Here is a 16,680-nt window from a genome sequence, read left to right as displayed (position 1 = left end):
TCTAAATATATTTTGAACTCAAGAAAAGTTTAAAAACTTATATTTTATATCTAATTTTTATAGCCATATTGCACACTTTTAAGCAAGATAAACTTTTGTATGTTAATGGATAACAAGTGGATTTTGAATTTTTAAGATGAAAAGTGCATTGCTATTTTAAAGCTCTATGTATACACTTATTTATTTATTGTATACACTTTTAGGAGACAAAATATTGCATGATTTTTTTCCCAACACTTTTCAGGAGGTGAAATGCTGTTTTTTTTAATTAACTTTTAGGTTTAGGGGTATATGTGCAGGTTTGTTATATAGGTGAACTCATGTCATGGGGGTTTGTTGGACAGATTGTCACTCAGGTATTAAGTCTAGTATCTAAGAGTTATTTTTTCTGATACTCTTTCTTCTCCCACCCTCCACCCTCAGGTCGGCCCCAGTGTGTATTGCTCCTTTCTGTGTGTCCATGAATTCTCATCATTTAACTCCTACTTATAAGTGAGAATATGCTGTGTTTGGTTTTCTGTTTCTGCATTAGTTTGATGGCCTCCAGATCCTTCAAAAGACATGATCTTGTTCTTTTTTATGGCTTGTAAAATGCTATTTTTTTTTCTTTTTTTTGAAACAGAGTTTTGCTCTTGTTATCCAGGCTGGAGTGCAATGGCATGATCTCGGCTCACTGCAACCTCTGCCTCCTGGGTTCAGGCAATTCTCCTGCCTCAGACTCCTGAGTAGCTGGGATTACAGGCACGTGCCACTATGCCCAGCTAATTTTTTTGTATTTTTAGTAGAGACGGGGTTTCACCATGTTGACCAGGATGGTCTCAATCTCTTGACCTCATGATCCACCCGCCTCGGCCTCCCAAAGTGCTGGGATCACAGGCTTGAGCCACCGTGCCCTGCCTATTTTTTTTTCTTTTGAGATGAAGTCTCACTCTGTTGCCCAAGCTGGAGTTCAGTGGCTGTGATCTTGGCTCACTGCAACCTCCACCTTCCGGGTTCAAGTGATTCTTCGGCCTCAGCCCCTCAAGTAGCTGAGACTACAAGTGTGTGCCACCACGCCCAGCTAATTTTTTTGTATTTTTAGTAGAGATGGGGTTTCACCATGTTAGCCAGGATGGTCTTGACATCCTGACCTCGTGATCCACCCGCCCTCCCAAAGTGCTGGGATACAGGCATGAGCCACCGTACCTGGCCCGAAATGCTATTTTATAACTGTTACTCTCATTCCACTCTCCTGATCTTGGTTGATTAATTCTAGAAATACCTGATTTGATGTTGATATGGCAGTTATTTTTAATTACTGTTTTTATTATTGTTACTATTAAATGGATTTTATGACAGTTTAAAACTTAACAATTATTGAAAAACTGTGGCAATTTTTGGAAGTATTAAAATCTCATTTTTTCCTTTCTAGGCTTCCTAACCAGGTTTGAATTAATACAGCTAGTTCCTCCAGGTAATGTGCCAATAAGTACATTTCTAAATTAGCTTAATTTTAAAATAAACTTGGCCTGACAAAATGGGGACTGTACTTATGAGCTGTGTTTTAAAATAACATATAACTTCAATATCTGTAAGTCTATATAACACCTGCCTTTTTTCTGCCAATCTATTAAATTTTGTCTGTTTTCAGAAGAATAATTTTATGGTGTTTGGTGGCAGGGAGCATAAATTAAACAGGCTCCTTATCTTTCCATTTTCAAATAACTTTAATTGTTAAATATTTTTTCAATTCTGGCTTAGCTGATTTCAAGTTTTGGCTTTTGGCTGTGTTCTAATTTGCAGTGTGTGTGTGTGTGTGTGTGTGTGTGTGAGTGTGTGTGTGTGTGTGTGTGTATGTAAAACCCAAAGGTATTTTTCCTGTTAGATGCTAGAACAGGGTGGGTAAACTATAGTCCCCGGCTAAATCCAGCCTGTAGTCCCTTGCTGTATGGCCTGCAAACTAGGAATGGTTTCCATATTTTTTGTTGTTATTGAAATTTTATATCATACAATTCCTCATTTTCAAATGTCCACTTCATTGGTTTTAGTATGTTCATAAGATTGGGCAGCCATCACCACTAATTCCAGAACATTTTCTTTACTCCAAAAAGACATTTTATATTTATTAGCAATCATTTCCCATTTCTTCTTCCTCCAGGCCCTGACCACCACTAAGTCTGTCTATTGATTTTGTTATTCTAGACATTTCATATAAATAGAAGCCTACAATATGTGGCCTTTTATGTCTGGTTTCTTTTACTTAGCTTAATGTTTTCAGGGTTCAGCCATGTTGTAGCATGTATCAGTTCTGAATTCCTTTTTGTGCCTGAATAATATTCTTCCATATGGATTGGGTAATGAGGGCTCTGCCATTATGAATGGGTTGATCTATTCATGGATTAAAGGATTGATGGGTTATCATGGGGGTGAGACTGGTGGCTTTATAAGAGGAGGACGAGAGACCTGAGCTAGCATGCTCAGCACCTTCACTATGTGATGCCCTGTGTCACCTGGATACTCAGCTGAGTTCTCACCAGCAAGAAGGCTCTCACCAGACACAGCCCCTCAACCTTGGACTTCTCAGCCTCCGTAACAGTAAGAAATAACTAGTGTTTTAAAAATAAATTACCCAGTTTCAGGTATTCTGTTATAAGCAACAGAAAATGGACTACCATATTTCTACTTTTTGGATGTTATAAATAATGCTGTTATGAATGTTTATATACAAATTGTTATATGTTTGCTTTCAGTTCTCCTGTGTTGATATCTGGGAATGGGATATATGATAACTGTTTAACTTTGTGAGGAACTGTCAAACTATTTTTGGCTTTTACATTTTTAAATGATTGGAAAGAATTTTTGAAATGAATATTTAGTGATGTGAAAATTATATGAAATTCAAATTTCATTATTTATAAATAAAGGTCTTTATGGAACATAGCCATACTCATTTGTTTAAGTAGTGTTTATAGCTACTTTGGCAGAGCAATGACAGAGGTGAGTAGTTCTGAACAGATGGCTACAAAGCCTAAAACATTTATCTGTCTGACCCTTTACAGAAAAAGTCTGTGACCCCTGTGCTAGAATCATGAGATTCTAGGAGGAAACTGTTCTGTGGTACTTTTGCTTTGCGGTGTGTCTTGAGTGACATAAGACCTGAACTGGTGAGAGAGGTTAGGACCTGATACCCAGTGGCACCAATTCTCACAAATAGTCTTTCAGTATAGCTATCTAGTGATTTTAGGGTTGTCAGCATAGGAGTGAGGACGTGTGTGTAAGAGAGAAAGAACACTAAAAACTCAGAAAATTCTTTTCTAATCTTTGCTACTACACATTTCTGCTTTTTTTCTTTCTCAAAATGAAAATAGCTTCATAATTTTTACTTGTAAAAACAACCCCAATTCACATAATCCTGAGATAACCTTTATTTATATTTTGGTGAACGTACTTCTTGATATTTCTCTGTAGATGGAAGAATAGATATGGAATTTTTACATAGCATCACATACATTTTTTTTCTTTTATTAACTTTCCCCATTATATGTTACCATTATATTGTTTAATTTTTTTATTTTTTTGAGACGAAGCCTCACTCTGTTGCCCAGGCTGGAGTGCTGTGGCATGATCTTGGCTCACTGCAACCTCTGCCTCCCAGGTTAGGCAATTCTCCTGCCTCCCTCCTGAGTAGAGGGATTACAGGCATGTGCCACCACGCCCAGCTAATTTTTGTATTTTTAGTAGAGATGGGGTTTTACCATGTTGGTCAGGCTGGTCTCGAACTCCTGATCTCATGATCCACCCGCCTCGGCCTCCCATAGTGCTGGGATTACAGGCATGAGCCACTGTGCCTGGCCAAATTTTTTAAATTAAATTTTATTTTTTATATATATTTTTTGAGATGGGATCTGACTCTGTCACTCCTACTGAGTGCAGTGATGTAATCATGGCTCAGTGCAGCCTTGATCTCTGGGGCTCAAGCAGTTCTCCTGCCTAAGTTTCACAGTAGCTGGATCTACAGGCATGCACCATGCCCAGCTAATTTTTTTTTTTTTAAATAGAGATGGAATTTCACTATGTTGCCTAGGCTGGTCTCTAACTCCTGGATATAAGTGATCCTCCCACCTTGGCTTCCCAAAGTGCTGGGATTATAGGCATGAGCCACCATGCCTTGCCTATGTTGTCATTTCTAAAAGCATAAATCTACATCATTTTTATTTTTTTTGAGACAGAGTCTAGCTCTGTTACTCAGGCTGGAGTGTAGTGATGCAACCTCGGCTCACTGCAACCTCTGCCTCCCAGGATCAAGCGATTCTCCTGCCTCAGCCTCCTGAGTAGATGGAATTACAGGCACCTGCCAATGCACCCAGCTAATTTTTATGTATTTTTAGTAGAGATGGGATTTCACCATATTGGGCAGGCTGGAGTTGAACTCCTGATCTCAGGTGATCTGTCTGCCTTGGCCTCCCAAAGTGCTGGGATTACAGATGTGAGCCACTGCACCTGGCCTACATCATTATTTTTGATAACTATAAAGAATTTCATTAATTTATATATCTGTTTTTATAGATCTATAAATGGTATTTACATAGTATTTTGGGTTTTACTTTTCTTACTTACATTGTTAACCTATAGTTTACTTGTCATTTTCAATAGCTATGTATTTTTCCATAGTGATGGTGTTATCTATAAATTAATATTGTTGAGCATTTAGGTTTTCTTTGTCTTTCGCATTTTTATAAAAACAATATTTCTCTCTTGGTATATTTACAAATAATAGAATTACTAGATTGAGCCATGCCTTCTAAACTGGGGTAGATGAATCCCCAATAAGGTTCCAATGCTTGTACCACATTCAGGAGTGCATAGTGTGCCCATTCCTCCTATCGTGGTTAATGCTGGATACTGTCATTTGGATTTGTTGTGTTTGCAAAGTATGTCATGGCTCACACATGTAATCCCAGCACTTTCGGAGGCTAAGGTAGACAGATCACCAGGTCAGGAGTTTGAGACCAGCCTGGTCAACATATTGAAATCCTGTTTCTACTAAAAATACAAAAAATTAGCTGGGTGTGGTGGCAGCCACCTGTAATCCTGGTTACTTGGGAGGCTTAGGCAGGAGAACTGCTTGAACCTAGGAGCTGGAGGATGCAGTGAGTGGAGATCGTGCCACTGTATTCCAGCCTGGGCAACAGAGCAAGACTCTGTCTCAAAATAAATAAATAAATACATACATAAATAAAAATAAAATAAATTTTATCCTATTTTATGATCTGTCTCCTTTTCAGATATGACTTGTGACAACCCTAAATTTAAAACTTCTTAAAAATTTCCATTTTACCATATTATGATTCGTTTTCTTTATTTCCTTCTGTATAAAGTGACTGTCACTGTCTTTTGATTACTTATGGAGTGATGTCTGGACATAAATGTTGTATTTTGGTATGAATTCTTATTTTTAACAAAGTTTTAAATCAGTTATGCTTAAAACAGTTATATTTCCACTGTTGTGTTGCATTATTTTGATGTTTTATGGTGTGTGCTTTTCTTTTTCTTAAGAGAAATGGGAGAAGGAAGATGAGACTAGCAAATGCCTCAGCTAAAGCAGAGGGGACTGAGGAGGCTTTTATAGGGATCATAGTCCTGCCTGTTGTGAATATCACTGGAGCAGGTCAAGGGCCCGAGGGAAGTGCAGTGAACCCAGGAGTCTGTAGTTCTTTCTTCTGCTACTTTGTTCTCTAGCAAAGGCTGCCTCTGGAGACAGATAAGAACCCCACTCTGTGAATTTAAGAGTAAGTGTTTATGGAGATGTCATTACCTTCATAGGTAGATGCAAATGAGCAGGTGCCTCCTGCCTACTTTTTAGAAATTCTCATGGAATGTTTTTCATCCTAAAACTGACAGGCTGAAATCAGGACATTGAGTTTTTTTCCATACGTTTCTTATTCTTATTTGACCCAATTTTATGTTCAAACATATCACTACTGGCAAATTATATTTTAGTATGCTAATAAAGTGGAAACATCCCCAGTTTGGTCTTATGTAATTTCACATGGATTTTTAAAAAGTTACCCAATACCTAAGTAATCTCACTATAAAAAATTCAACTAACATGAAAGTATATAAAATAAAATGTCAAAAGCACATTCAACAATCTCTGACAGATAATTACCATTAACAATTTGATATGGGCTAGTAATCCCAGCACTTTGAGAGGTAAAGGTGGGTGGACTGCTTGAGTGCAGGAGTTCAGGTGCAGCCTGGGAAACATGGTGAAACCTCATCTCTAGTGAAAGTACAAAAATTAGCTGGGTGTACTGGTGCATGCCTGTAGTCCCAGCTACTTGAGAGGCTAGGAAGGAGGATCACTTGAGCCAAGGAGGTTGAGGCTGCAGTGAGCCATAATCTTGCCACTGCACTCCAACTTGGGCGACAGAGTGAGACCCTGTCTCAACAAAACAAAACGGAACAAAACAATTTGATGTGAATCTTTTTAGACCTTCTAAAACACATTTAGTATTTTCAGCCAATCCTAAAATACATACACATGCACATGCATACTCCATATATGGTTAGACCTTCTGATTGTCAAGATCCACAGCCATGAATTCAGCTAACCATGAATCAAAAATGTAGTTAGACCTATGATGGTTGTGTCTGTACTGAACATGTACAGACTTTTTCTTGTCATTAGTCCCTCAATCATATAGCATAATAACTATTATATAATATTTACATTATATTAGGTATTATAAGTAATCTAGAGATGATTTGGAGCATATAGGAGGATGTGCATAGGTTGTATGCAAATACTACACCATTTTATTTATTTATATTTATTTATTTATTTGAGACAGAGTTTTGCTCTGTCGCCCAGGCTGGAGTGCAATGGTGCTCACTGCAACCTCTGCTGCAATCTTGGCTCACTGTAACCTTTGCCTCCTGGGTTCAAGCAATTCTCCAGCCTCAGCCTCCTGAGTAGCTGGGACTACAAGCATGCACCACCATGCCCAGCTAATTTTCATATTTTTAGTAGAGATAGATTTTCACCATGTTGTCCAGGCTGGTCTCAAACTACTGACCTCAGATGATCCTCCTGCCTTGGCCTCCCAAAGTGCTGGGATTACAGGCATGAGCCACCGTGCCCAGCCTATTTTTTATTATTATGTTCTTTTTACCTTCAATCAAGTTACCCCAACTACACCATTTTATATCAGGGACTTGAGCATTCGTGGATACTTTCGTATCTGCAGGGGTTCCTGAAACCAACCCCTGCAGATACTTAGGGATGACTGTATATTAAATATGGTATATATAAACATGAATATTTTTAGTATTTAGTATATATAGTTGTGTGTGTATATATTTTATGGTTGGTTGAATATAATAAATGTTGGTTTTCTGGTTTCTTGAAAAACATATGACAGTCCAAGAGATATTACATTTTAAACAGCCAGTTGCAGAATATGTATTTAGTTAGTATCGAGGACACATACACACATGTATGTTGACTATATATATTCTACAGTTTGCCTGTTAAAACTTAATATGTCTTGGACTGTTATATGTTTTTCATGTGACCAGAAGCCTATCTGTGAGAAGATTATAAGAATAGTTGTTTGAAAAGAATGATTGCAGAATATTCTAGTTAAGGGCGTAAATACCGGTTATAACTAAAAAGTTAATCAGATGCAAAATGGAAGCTGTGTTATACTTGTTTTCTTTTTATCTCCTATCAATTTCAGTTTGCAATTTTAGTGGAATTGCTCAAAATAACAATTCAATTGTTTTTACTTAGCTTCAGATGTAATACAGAGTGATCCATTAATTTGCTCAACATACGTTACTGCAGGCATACTTTGCACATGATCTACACTGTGCCAGTCTTCGTAGTGTGATGTTGGTAGCACTGGGCATGTAGCCATGGCAGTGAGCCCTCATCAAGGATCTGCTGGTCCTCGATACTAACTAAATCTTTTTTTTTTGTCTTAAAGTCTCTTGTGGACTGCACTCTGGGGTCACATGGGCCACATTTAGGTTCCCAGAAACTAATTTCTTTATTGGCTGAATTGTTACCTTTTCATTTTGCTGAATTTATTGCTTGATTTTTTTCTCATTGCTTTCAAACACACTTAGAATCAAAAGACATGTTACGATCATTAATAATACAAGTAATAATATCCAGATGTGCATATGACTTTACTTTCAAAGAATGAAGAAGTCCAGTGATTTTTGCAGCTAAGTAGTAAAGATCCCTCCTGATCTTCAGTTTACAAAGTGGGAAAAAGGGAATGGACACAGGGGGGCAGTGTGATCCTGTTTGACAGTCAGCTTGGCGCTTTCCTTTTATTAACCTCTGAAATAAATACCTTTACTTTGGGTAAGTCATGTATATTCAATCCAACTGTAAGAGCCTATTCTAGTGGGCACCCATTCATTTAATCAGAGCTTAATTTTATACTTTTATAGCAATACTTGTATAGCAATATGTTATACTTTTATAGCAATGCTTTTTTTTTTTTTTTTTTGAGACGGAGTTTTGCTCTTGTTACCCAGGCTGGAGTGCAATGGCATGATCTCGGCTCACCGCAACCTCCGCCTCCTGGGTTCAGGCAATTCTCCTGCCTCAGCCTCCTGAGTAGCTGGGATTACAGGCACGCGCCACCATGCCCAGCTAATTTTTTGTATTTTTAGTAGAGACGGGGTTTCACCGTGTTGACCAAGATGGTCTTGATCTGTTGACCTTGTGATCTACCCGCCTTGGCCTTCTAAAGTGCTGGGATTACAGGCTTGAGCCACCACGCCCGGCCTTATAGCAGTGCTTTTATAGCAATATTTTATACTTTTATAGCAATGCTTTTATGCTTTTATAGGCACCAGCAAGGAAAGAACTTTTGCCTCAGATGATTTGGTTTTGAATTCTCCTTTGCCATGAGGTATCTATCACTAGCCATGTGGCATCGTGACAGGTCAACTCTCAAGCCTCAGTTTCCTTATCTGTAAAGAGGGAATCAAATGTGATCCTGTATCTGGAAGCACAGTGTCAGTTCTGATATGCACTAAAAATGTTAGATATGCCTCCAGCCAATGTTGTTATTAAAATTGTTATTTCTCTTAAAGTCTCATTTGTTTCCTTTTTGGGGGAGAAGTTCATTGGTGCCATTGATGATGTCACTGTCTGTGTAATTAGCTCTTTTTTTTTCTTTCCTCTTCCTAAAGCTTTGAGCAAAATGTAATTCGCTCTTTAAGGAGAGTACTGAGTTCTTTTAGATACTTCCCTTGACGTATAAGACTTGTTCAGCCTGTAAATATGTTTATTATTTATAACCTAGGCTCTTGCTGTACCATCCTTTTAGTGTGCTGACATTTTCACACTGGGTAACAATTTGGATTTCTAGAAAATGACTATACCAGAGACACTGTCTTGAGAAGCTTCATAGCCTTCTATTTATTTATCTAACCATGTTTCAGTCTATTTTTATTCCTGTGATTCTAAAAATAGAGTATGAGCTCACTTTCAATTTTCCCAGCCTCTTAATTTTTTATCTAAATTCCTGCTAAACACCGGAATAATATTTTAGCAGTTATTTAGGTGCAGTGACAAGAACTAGACAAAAGCACATGAAAGGAAAGAGGGAAAAGGAAAGGCATCCTGTGTAGAGCATCATATCATACATCTACGTGTTTGTTTCTGATAGGAACATAATGATGTTTACAGAGACCAGAGCAGTTCTGGGTCCACTGCTGGGCTGGTGTCAGGGAGCAGTTGTGGTAATAGTAGGTAATGTCAGGTGCTGTGCTCCGCACTCTACATACCTTTGTCATTCATCCTCACAGTAATCCTAAAGGGCAGGTACTGTGAAAGTTTTTACATTTTCTTGAAGAGGAGACTGAAATTAGCTTACATGATTTGCCCAAGATCACATAGTTAGTAGATGGTGGAGCAGGGGTTTGAAACCAGCCCTGCCTGACCCTAGAACTTGAGTTTTTTTTTGAGACAGAGTCTCACTCTTGTTGCCCAGCCCGGAGTACAGTGGCACAATCTTGGCTCACTGCAACCTCTGCCTCCCATGTTCAAGTGATTCGTCTGCCTCAGCCTCCCGAATAGTTGGGATTATAGGCGTCCACTACCATGCCTAGCTAATTTTTGTATTTTTAGTAGAGATGGGGTTTTGCCATGTTGGTCAGGCTGATCTTGAACTCCTGACCTTAGAGATCTGCCTGCCTTGGCCTCCCAAAGTGCTGGGATTACAGGCATGAGCCACCACACCTGGCCTGAAAATAAATTATTGAAAAATGAATGAAGGGTAAGAGTTAGAAAAGCTTTTAGAGAATACTTAGTCTCTCTTTACCCCTCACTCTTTTTTAATAGTGTGGAAACTGAGTCTCGAAGAGGGTAACTAATGCTTATTGAGTGCTAACATAAGCTGGCACTTAAGCAAGTTACCTTACTTTAGTCCTCATGTTCATTCATTTAAGAAGCATTTATCAGGTACCCATTATGTCCCAAGCAGTGTTCCACAGGGTTGGGGGCAGCATCCAGGATGCTGCACTTCACTACTCGTCTCTGAACATCGTTGACGTTCAATTTTAAAATATCTGTCTTTAGTGATATTTCAAGTGGCTTGTTGAAGATGCTGACAGTGAGGCCCCTTTTCAGGTGTAATTGTCTTGGCTAGGCCCTGTACTAATTGAACTGCTCTGAGTTCACACCTTTCTAGTGACAGCTCTGCCAGAAGTAGAATAATGTGCAGAAAAGACAAATTCACTGCTTTCATGGAGCATTGATGGAAGCAGATCATGAATAAATACATGAAGAAATATATCAGTTAGTGGTAAATATTATGTTGAAAGTAAAATAGCGTGATATGATGGGGAGCATCTGGGAAGGAGTGCTCTTTTGGGTTGGGTTGCCACCTTCTGATAAGATGACATTTAAACCAAGCCTGTTATTCAGTAAGAAGGAGCCAGGCATGCAAAGACCTGGGGAGGGAACCTTACAGGGAGGAGAACGATGAGGCAAAAGCCTTACGTAGAGGTGAGCTTGGTGTATTTGAAGGACAGCAAGAAGGGTAAAGGATGACAGGGAACAGCGATCAAGGAAGAGAGTGGCAATAAATGAATTAGGAGAGGTTATTAGAAGCCTGATTATATAGAATCTTGAAGTCTAGGGTAAGGTGCTTAGATTCTGTTCTAACATGATGGGAAGTCATTGGAACATTTTAAGCAGGAGAAAGGCACAGTCTGATATATTTAAAACATCGTAGTATGTGGACAGTGGATTTGAGTGCAGGAGAATGGAGGCAGGGAGGTCAACTAAGGCCATCACAGTAGTGCAGGAGAGAGGTAGATGGTGGGAGCTTGGACCTGATAGTAACTTAAAAATGGAGAGAAGGGGACAGAGTTTAGATTTGTTTTGGAAAGAGTCAACAGTACTTGATGATGGATTGATGTAAGGTGTGAGAGAAAGAGCAGAATCAAGGATGAATCCTAAACCTTTAGCTTGAGCAACTAGTGCAGATTCCTCTAGGGAGAACTGATGTTTAGGAAACAATCAAGAGTTCCACTTTGGACCTATAAGGGGAAGATACTATAAGACATTTACAGTGAAACTTTAAAGATTAATAGGGTCCCAACAGGATGAGAGGAAGGAATAGCACGCATGGTGGAAGTACATTGCGGAGGAGGGAACATCAATCATTCGTGGCTAGAGCATGGCTGGGAACATGAGTGGAAAGAAATGCTGTTTATGATGAAAAATGTAAAATAATTTCTTTTTGCCCTTTGATTCTTTCCTCAGTAGAACCCAAGCATTCATATTAAATGGAGTTAGTAGGAGGAAGAATTTAATGCATCATATTATTTTATGTAAGGTCAATTATGTTCTACAGTTGATGTACCGAAACAAAACCACCCTCGTCAGAATTCTTTTTAAAGTAAAAATTCTTTGCAGTAACTAAATAGCAAAACTGCCTCATTGGCTACAGTTACTTTTTTGATGGTCCTCTGTGCAGGGACCACTCTCAGTCCACATCACTTGCGTGGTACCTGCTGTGCGGTCGAAGATGATTCAGATGGTAGCTTTCTGTCCTTCAGCTCAGTAAATGTCCATCCCATTAGACCCAAGATCTTTTGGTAATGAGTATTTTGTAGGATCCCTTTTGCAATAATGAAAATAATATTGTAGTTAATATAATCAACTTTTACAAATAAGTTGATTATATTGATGTAATATGCTGACTAACATAAAGGAGAAATAAAAGGAGAGTGGTTTATAATAAAATGTGTATGTTAATAAGTAAGTGTCAAGCATAATCAAGCATTTAGATGGGACGTGATTTTCAAAATGTCAAACAGGTCTGGTTAAAGATTCAAACAAAATAAAATACAATTTTTTCTTGATTTACATGATACTTGGAAAAATTCAGTGTATTTCTAAATCATGTAAAAAAAGTGCTTTGTGTTTACATGTAACACAGAGTTAAGTTCTAGGCTTAGACAATTAAATAGTTTTTAGCCTGCAAGAATGCCTGTAGGATATTAGAAAGTTATTGGGGATGGGAAGATTGCATGATATGCATGAGTATCTTGAGCACTGCAGGACTCCCTCACACCTCTGATTCCTGCCCTTGAAATATTTCCACAAATGTCCAGAATGTCCCTGGGGTTGGTACCCCTCCTGAGAACCACAGTTGTTGCTGTCTTCTGGGTCCTTGGCATCCATGTATCACAGAACACATTGAAACCCAGTCTAGATTGTAAACTTTGTATGCTATGTTCACCTTGTTCCTCTTCTATCTGCAGTGCCTGGCTTCCGGTAATATTAGTAAATATCTGTTGCAGGAAAAATTGGATGAATAGATGGAAAGATAGATTTTCCTATTCTGTTTTGTGGAACACCTCTTTAATCTTTTTTTTTTCTCTGTTATGACTTGGGAAGGCTTTAAAAAATTATCCACAAGATAAAAAGTAGTAGAAATTAGTCTCCTCTTGAATAACAGGTGCTAGGATCAATATGTCTATTTTTACCTGAGTGCCATCTCTGCTGTCATCTGCCTAAACTTTTTGTTAAGCCTGGAGCTGTAAATATAGACATTTATGCTTTTTTCCCTTTCTTTCTAGTATGGGATGAGTTGGCCTGCTATGAAGAAAACACACGGGATTTTCTTTTCCCTGAGCCCAAGCTGACACCTTCATATTCTAGGAGGTATAGGGACGTGCTCATGAAGACGGCTGTAGGTTTTCCAGTAAGTGATTCACCCATCTGGGCTTCTGTTAGGAGAAAAATTCTTGGGACCTGAACATTTTATTCCTGACAGGGTTTGATATTTATCTTGATTAGTATCCCTGCTGTTCTGTTTAGTAGCTGTGTCTAGATGCCCAAATCAAGGTACCAAAGTATACTGATTTCCAGTATTGATCTGAGAGGTGGCAGTTTTATCTAATCAGGCTAAAACCATTGCCATATTTACATTGTCATATAGTTATAAAAGCCTCCTTTTGTTGCAGATTAGCAGAAAGATTTGTTTGTTTAGTCATAGCTATTATGACTAAATAGCATAGCAATAGTAGCTGTGTTACCTCTCATTTATTTTGCGCTTTCAATTTTTTACATAAGATTTTTTCCTCCCAACAATTCTCAAGTTAGCCAAGGCAGATATGGTCTCCATTTAACAGAGAGGAAACTGACAGAGGCCCACAAATTTATATTTCTGATGGGATCTTAAAGGATACAGCAGATATTCTGTTGATAATTTAACTCTTAGGGGGACATTATCTGAGCCCAAATTCAAGATATTCTTTTTGATGTGTCTTTGACGATTCTATCCCGACAGCAACCCTGACGATTTTCTTGACATTTACATCACTTGAATGATCTCCATTTAAAGGGCCACACCTTTGAGAATTATAAAAAATTTTGATACTCAGCTTTTCTCTTATTACCCCATGAACTGCAATCATTATAATTAGATGAAGTGTTATTGTTTCCACTTTGTTGAGAGTACTGTGTAGAATATATTTAATGTAACAGTCAGGAACTCTGTTTCTGTGAAGCTTAACATGACAGAGCTTCTAATACTTCAAATAGCAAACATGCATCAAAGGTTGTCCTAGTCAGGATTCCTAATGACTATAACCCCAAGCCCTTCATTATCTTTGAGAGTTTAATGACTCTCACTGAAACTATCTTTGTTTCTCCAATATCTTTGTGTATCATTTAAACCCATGGTACATGTGAGAAGCTTGCCTTTAATTATTTTATTTCGAGTTATTGGGATATTGCTCTTTAGAAGCTGACAGGGAATAAAAACTGATGAGAATCAGTTAGGGGATACTTTGTTATAGTAACTTTGGTTTGCCTAGTTCTCTGTTAAATAAAAGGCATCTACAAACACTGAGCTGGCATGCAGCTAAGTATGAGGATAAGAAGAAACAAACTTTCTTATATTTTTTTGAGTGTTAACTCTATTTAACTTTATGGTCATAAATAAGAAAAATGACCTGTAGGAGGTTGTATTTATAGTTATTTATAAATGCAGTTAGTCATTAGAGAAAGGGGTTTTTAAATGTGTGGAAATACCTGCATGCATTAGAGGTATTCTTACAATTAAGTTTATCAAACTGTATTTTAAACAATTTGTGAAAAGATAGAGGAACTCAACGTCTCTCAACCATTCTATAAAACAAATTAAAATAAATTGCCATTGCAATGGTTTTTGGAGGGTGGGATCTGATCTTATTTGTTACTCAAAAATTTTATTTTTTACTGGACTCAGAAGTAAAAGCTCGCAGAGAGGGCAGCCTGCATCTGTTGGCAATCTATTCCTGGCATTTTTCTTTCATTCTCTTGGCCAAAAGTTTAGCGTATTCTGCAGCCTTTTTCTTATTTCCCTTAGTAGTCTGTTTCTTCAGAGCAATATACCAGAGTTTGTGTTACAGGACATGTGGAGTAACAAGACACTGAAACTTGGGTGCTTTAGTTCTAGATTTCTTACCTTCTTTGTTTAAGGCCTTTATTACAATATATTGGCAGCTATCATCTTTTTTAGAGTGATTGAAAAGTGCAATCTTTTCTGCTAGGTCTTTTGGGCCCCAGGTGACAAGGCACCATAGCGTCAGTCAGTCCAGGAATATCCTTCTCTCCTTTTCTGATGATAACCAAGTTGAGAATGATCAGACTGGTGACCACATTGTCACCCTGAACATATTTGTACTTTCTTTTTCCAATTCTCTTTGGTTTAAAACAGGAATACCCCTTACACGGTAACAGGTGGACATGGCCGTGGGTCAAGACACCCTGCTTTCCAGAGAAAACATGTTTGTCATTCCACCACTGATTTGGATTACATAACCCTCCCATTCTTCACCTAGAGCATCTCACTTCTGTGGCCATATGCTTTTCATAAAAAGTTTGCTTTCATCATCGCCTTCAATGAGTTTCTCGCAGCCAGTGGCTGGAAAGGAAATATTCAGCTTCAACTTCTTTTGTTTATTTTTGAGATAGAGTCTTGCTCTGTCGTCCAGCTGGAGTGCAATGGAGCCATCTCGGCTCACTAACCTCCACCTCTAGGGTTCAAGCGATTCTCCTGCCTCAGCTTCCTATGTAGCTGGGATTACAGGTACCCACCGCCACACCCGGCTAATTTTTGTATTTTTAGTAGAGACAAAGTTTCATTATGTTGGCCAGGCTAGTCTCAAATGCCTGACCTCAGGTGATCCCCCTGCTTTGGCCTCCCAAAGTGCTGGGATTATAAGGATGAGCTACTGTGCCTGGCCTTCAGCTTCATCTTCAATTAGCTGATTACCTCCAAGATACCACACAAAAGAGCCATCACTTTCAGAATAGCTGATGTTCCAGCCTGACCAACATGGTGAAACCTCATCTCTACTAAAAATACAAAAGCTAGTTGAGCATAGTGCCGGACGCCTGTAATCCCAGCTACTCAGATGCTGAGGCAGGAGAATTGCTTGAACCCGGGAGGCAGAGGTTGCAATGAGCCAAGATCGTGCCACTGCACTGCAGCTGGGTGACAGAGTGAGACTCCATCTCAAAAAAAAAAAGCTGATGTTCACTGTGTGCTACCTGTATACCAGGCACTGTGTTAAGCTCATTACATGGATTATCCTATTCAGTTCTTCTCCATCTTGTGAGGTGGCAGCTATTCTTTCCCCACTTTAATGGTGAAGGAAGCTGGTGTAAAGAGTTTCAGAAATGCATTCAGTGTCACAGAACTGGTGAGTGATGGAGCAGGGATTTTCATGCTGGCCTGTCTGGCTTCAGAGACTGCGCTCTTACTCACTGAATGATGCTCATTTTTTTTTCTTTTTTCTTCACATGTCCTTGAATTAGATGCTCATTTTCTTATATTTATTTCAGCCCACTATCTGATTTCTTTTCATTAATATTGTAAGAAGTAAGAATGAATTACATGTACATGAAAAAAATCATTCACTTTATTTTCTTCTAATTTATCAATTCATTAATTAGATTTATTTCCTCCCCTAGAATGTGGCTTTTTCTTTGTATTTCTATATTTTGTTGTTTTATTTCACTTGATACTTTAACAGTATTTTTCATTTCCTGGTGAGGTCAATTTTTTTATTTTTTATTTTTGCAATGGTATCTAGTCTCATCTATTAGATAATACTATGGTCTCATCTATTAGGTAATAGATAGTAAAAGATATTGGGAGGCCAAGGCGG

General features: G+C 38.4%; 1 protein-coding gene across 8 annotated transcripts in view; it reads left to right on the top strand.

Moving 5' to 3' along the window:
* The window catches only part of SPATA6L (spermatogenesis associated 6 like), a 71,113-nt gene that overhangs the window by 26,905 nt on the left and 27,528 nt on the right, over positions 1–16,680 (top strand). For all 8 annotated transcript variants that reach the window (XM_078368427.1, XM_078368426.1, XM_054255879.2 and 5 more), the window contains 2 exons: positions 1,412–1,453; positions 13,099–13,223. In XM_078368427.1, coding sequence (XP_078224553.1) covers positions 1,412–1,453; positions 13,099–13,223 — 167 coding nt within the window. The remainder of the gene's footprint in view (positions 1–1,411; positions 1,454–13,098; positions 13,224–16,680) is intronic.

Source organism: Callithrix jacchus, chromosome 1 (assembly GCF_049354715.1).
Source record: "Callithrix jacchus isolate 240 chromosome 1, calJac240_pri, whole genome shotgun sequence".
NCBI lineage: Eukaryota > Metazoa > Chordata > Mammalia > Primates > Cebidae > Callithrix > Callithrix jacchus.
This window is presented reverse-complemented; position numbering and strand designations above follow the sequence as displayed.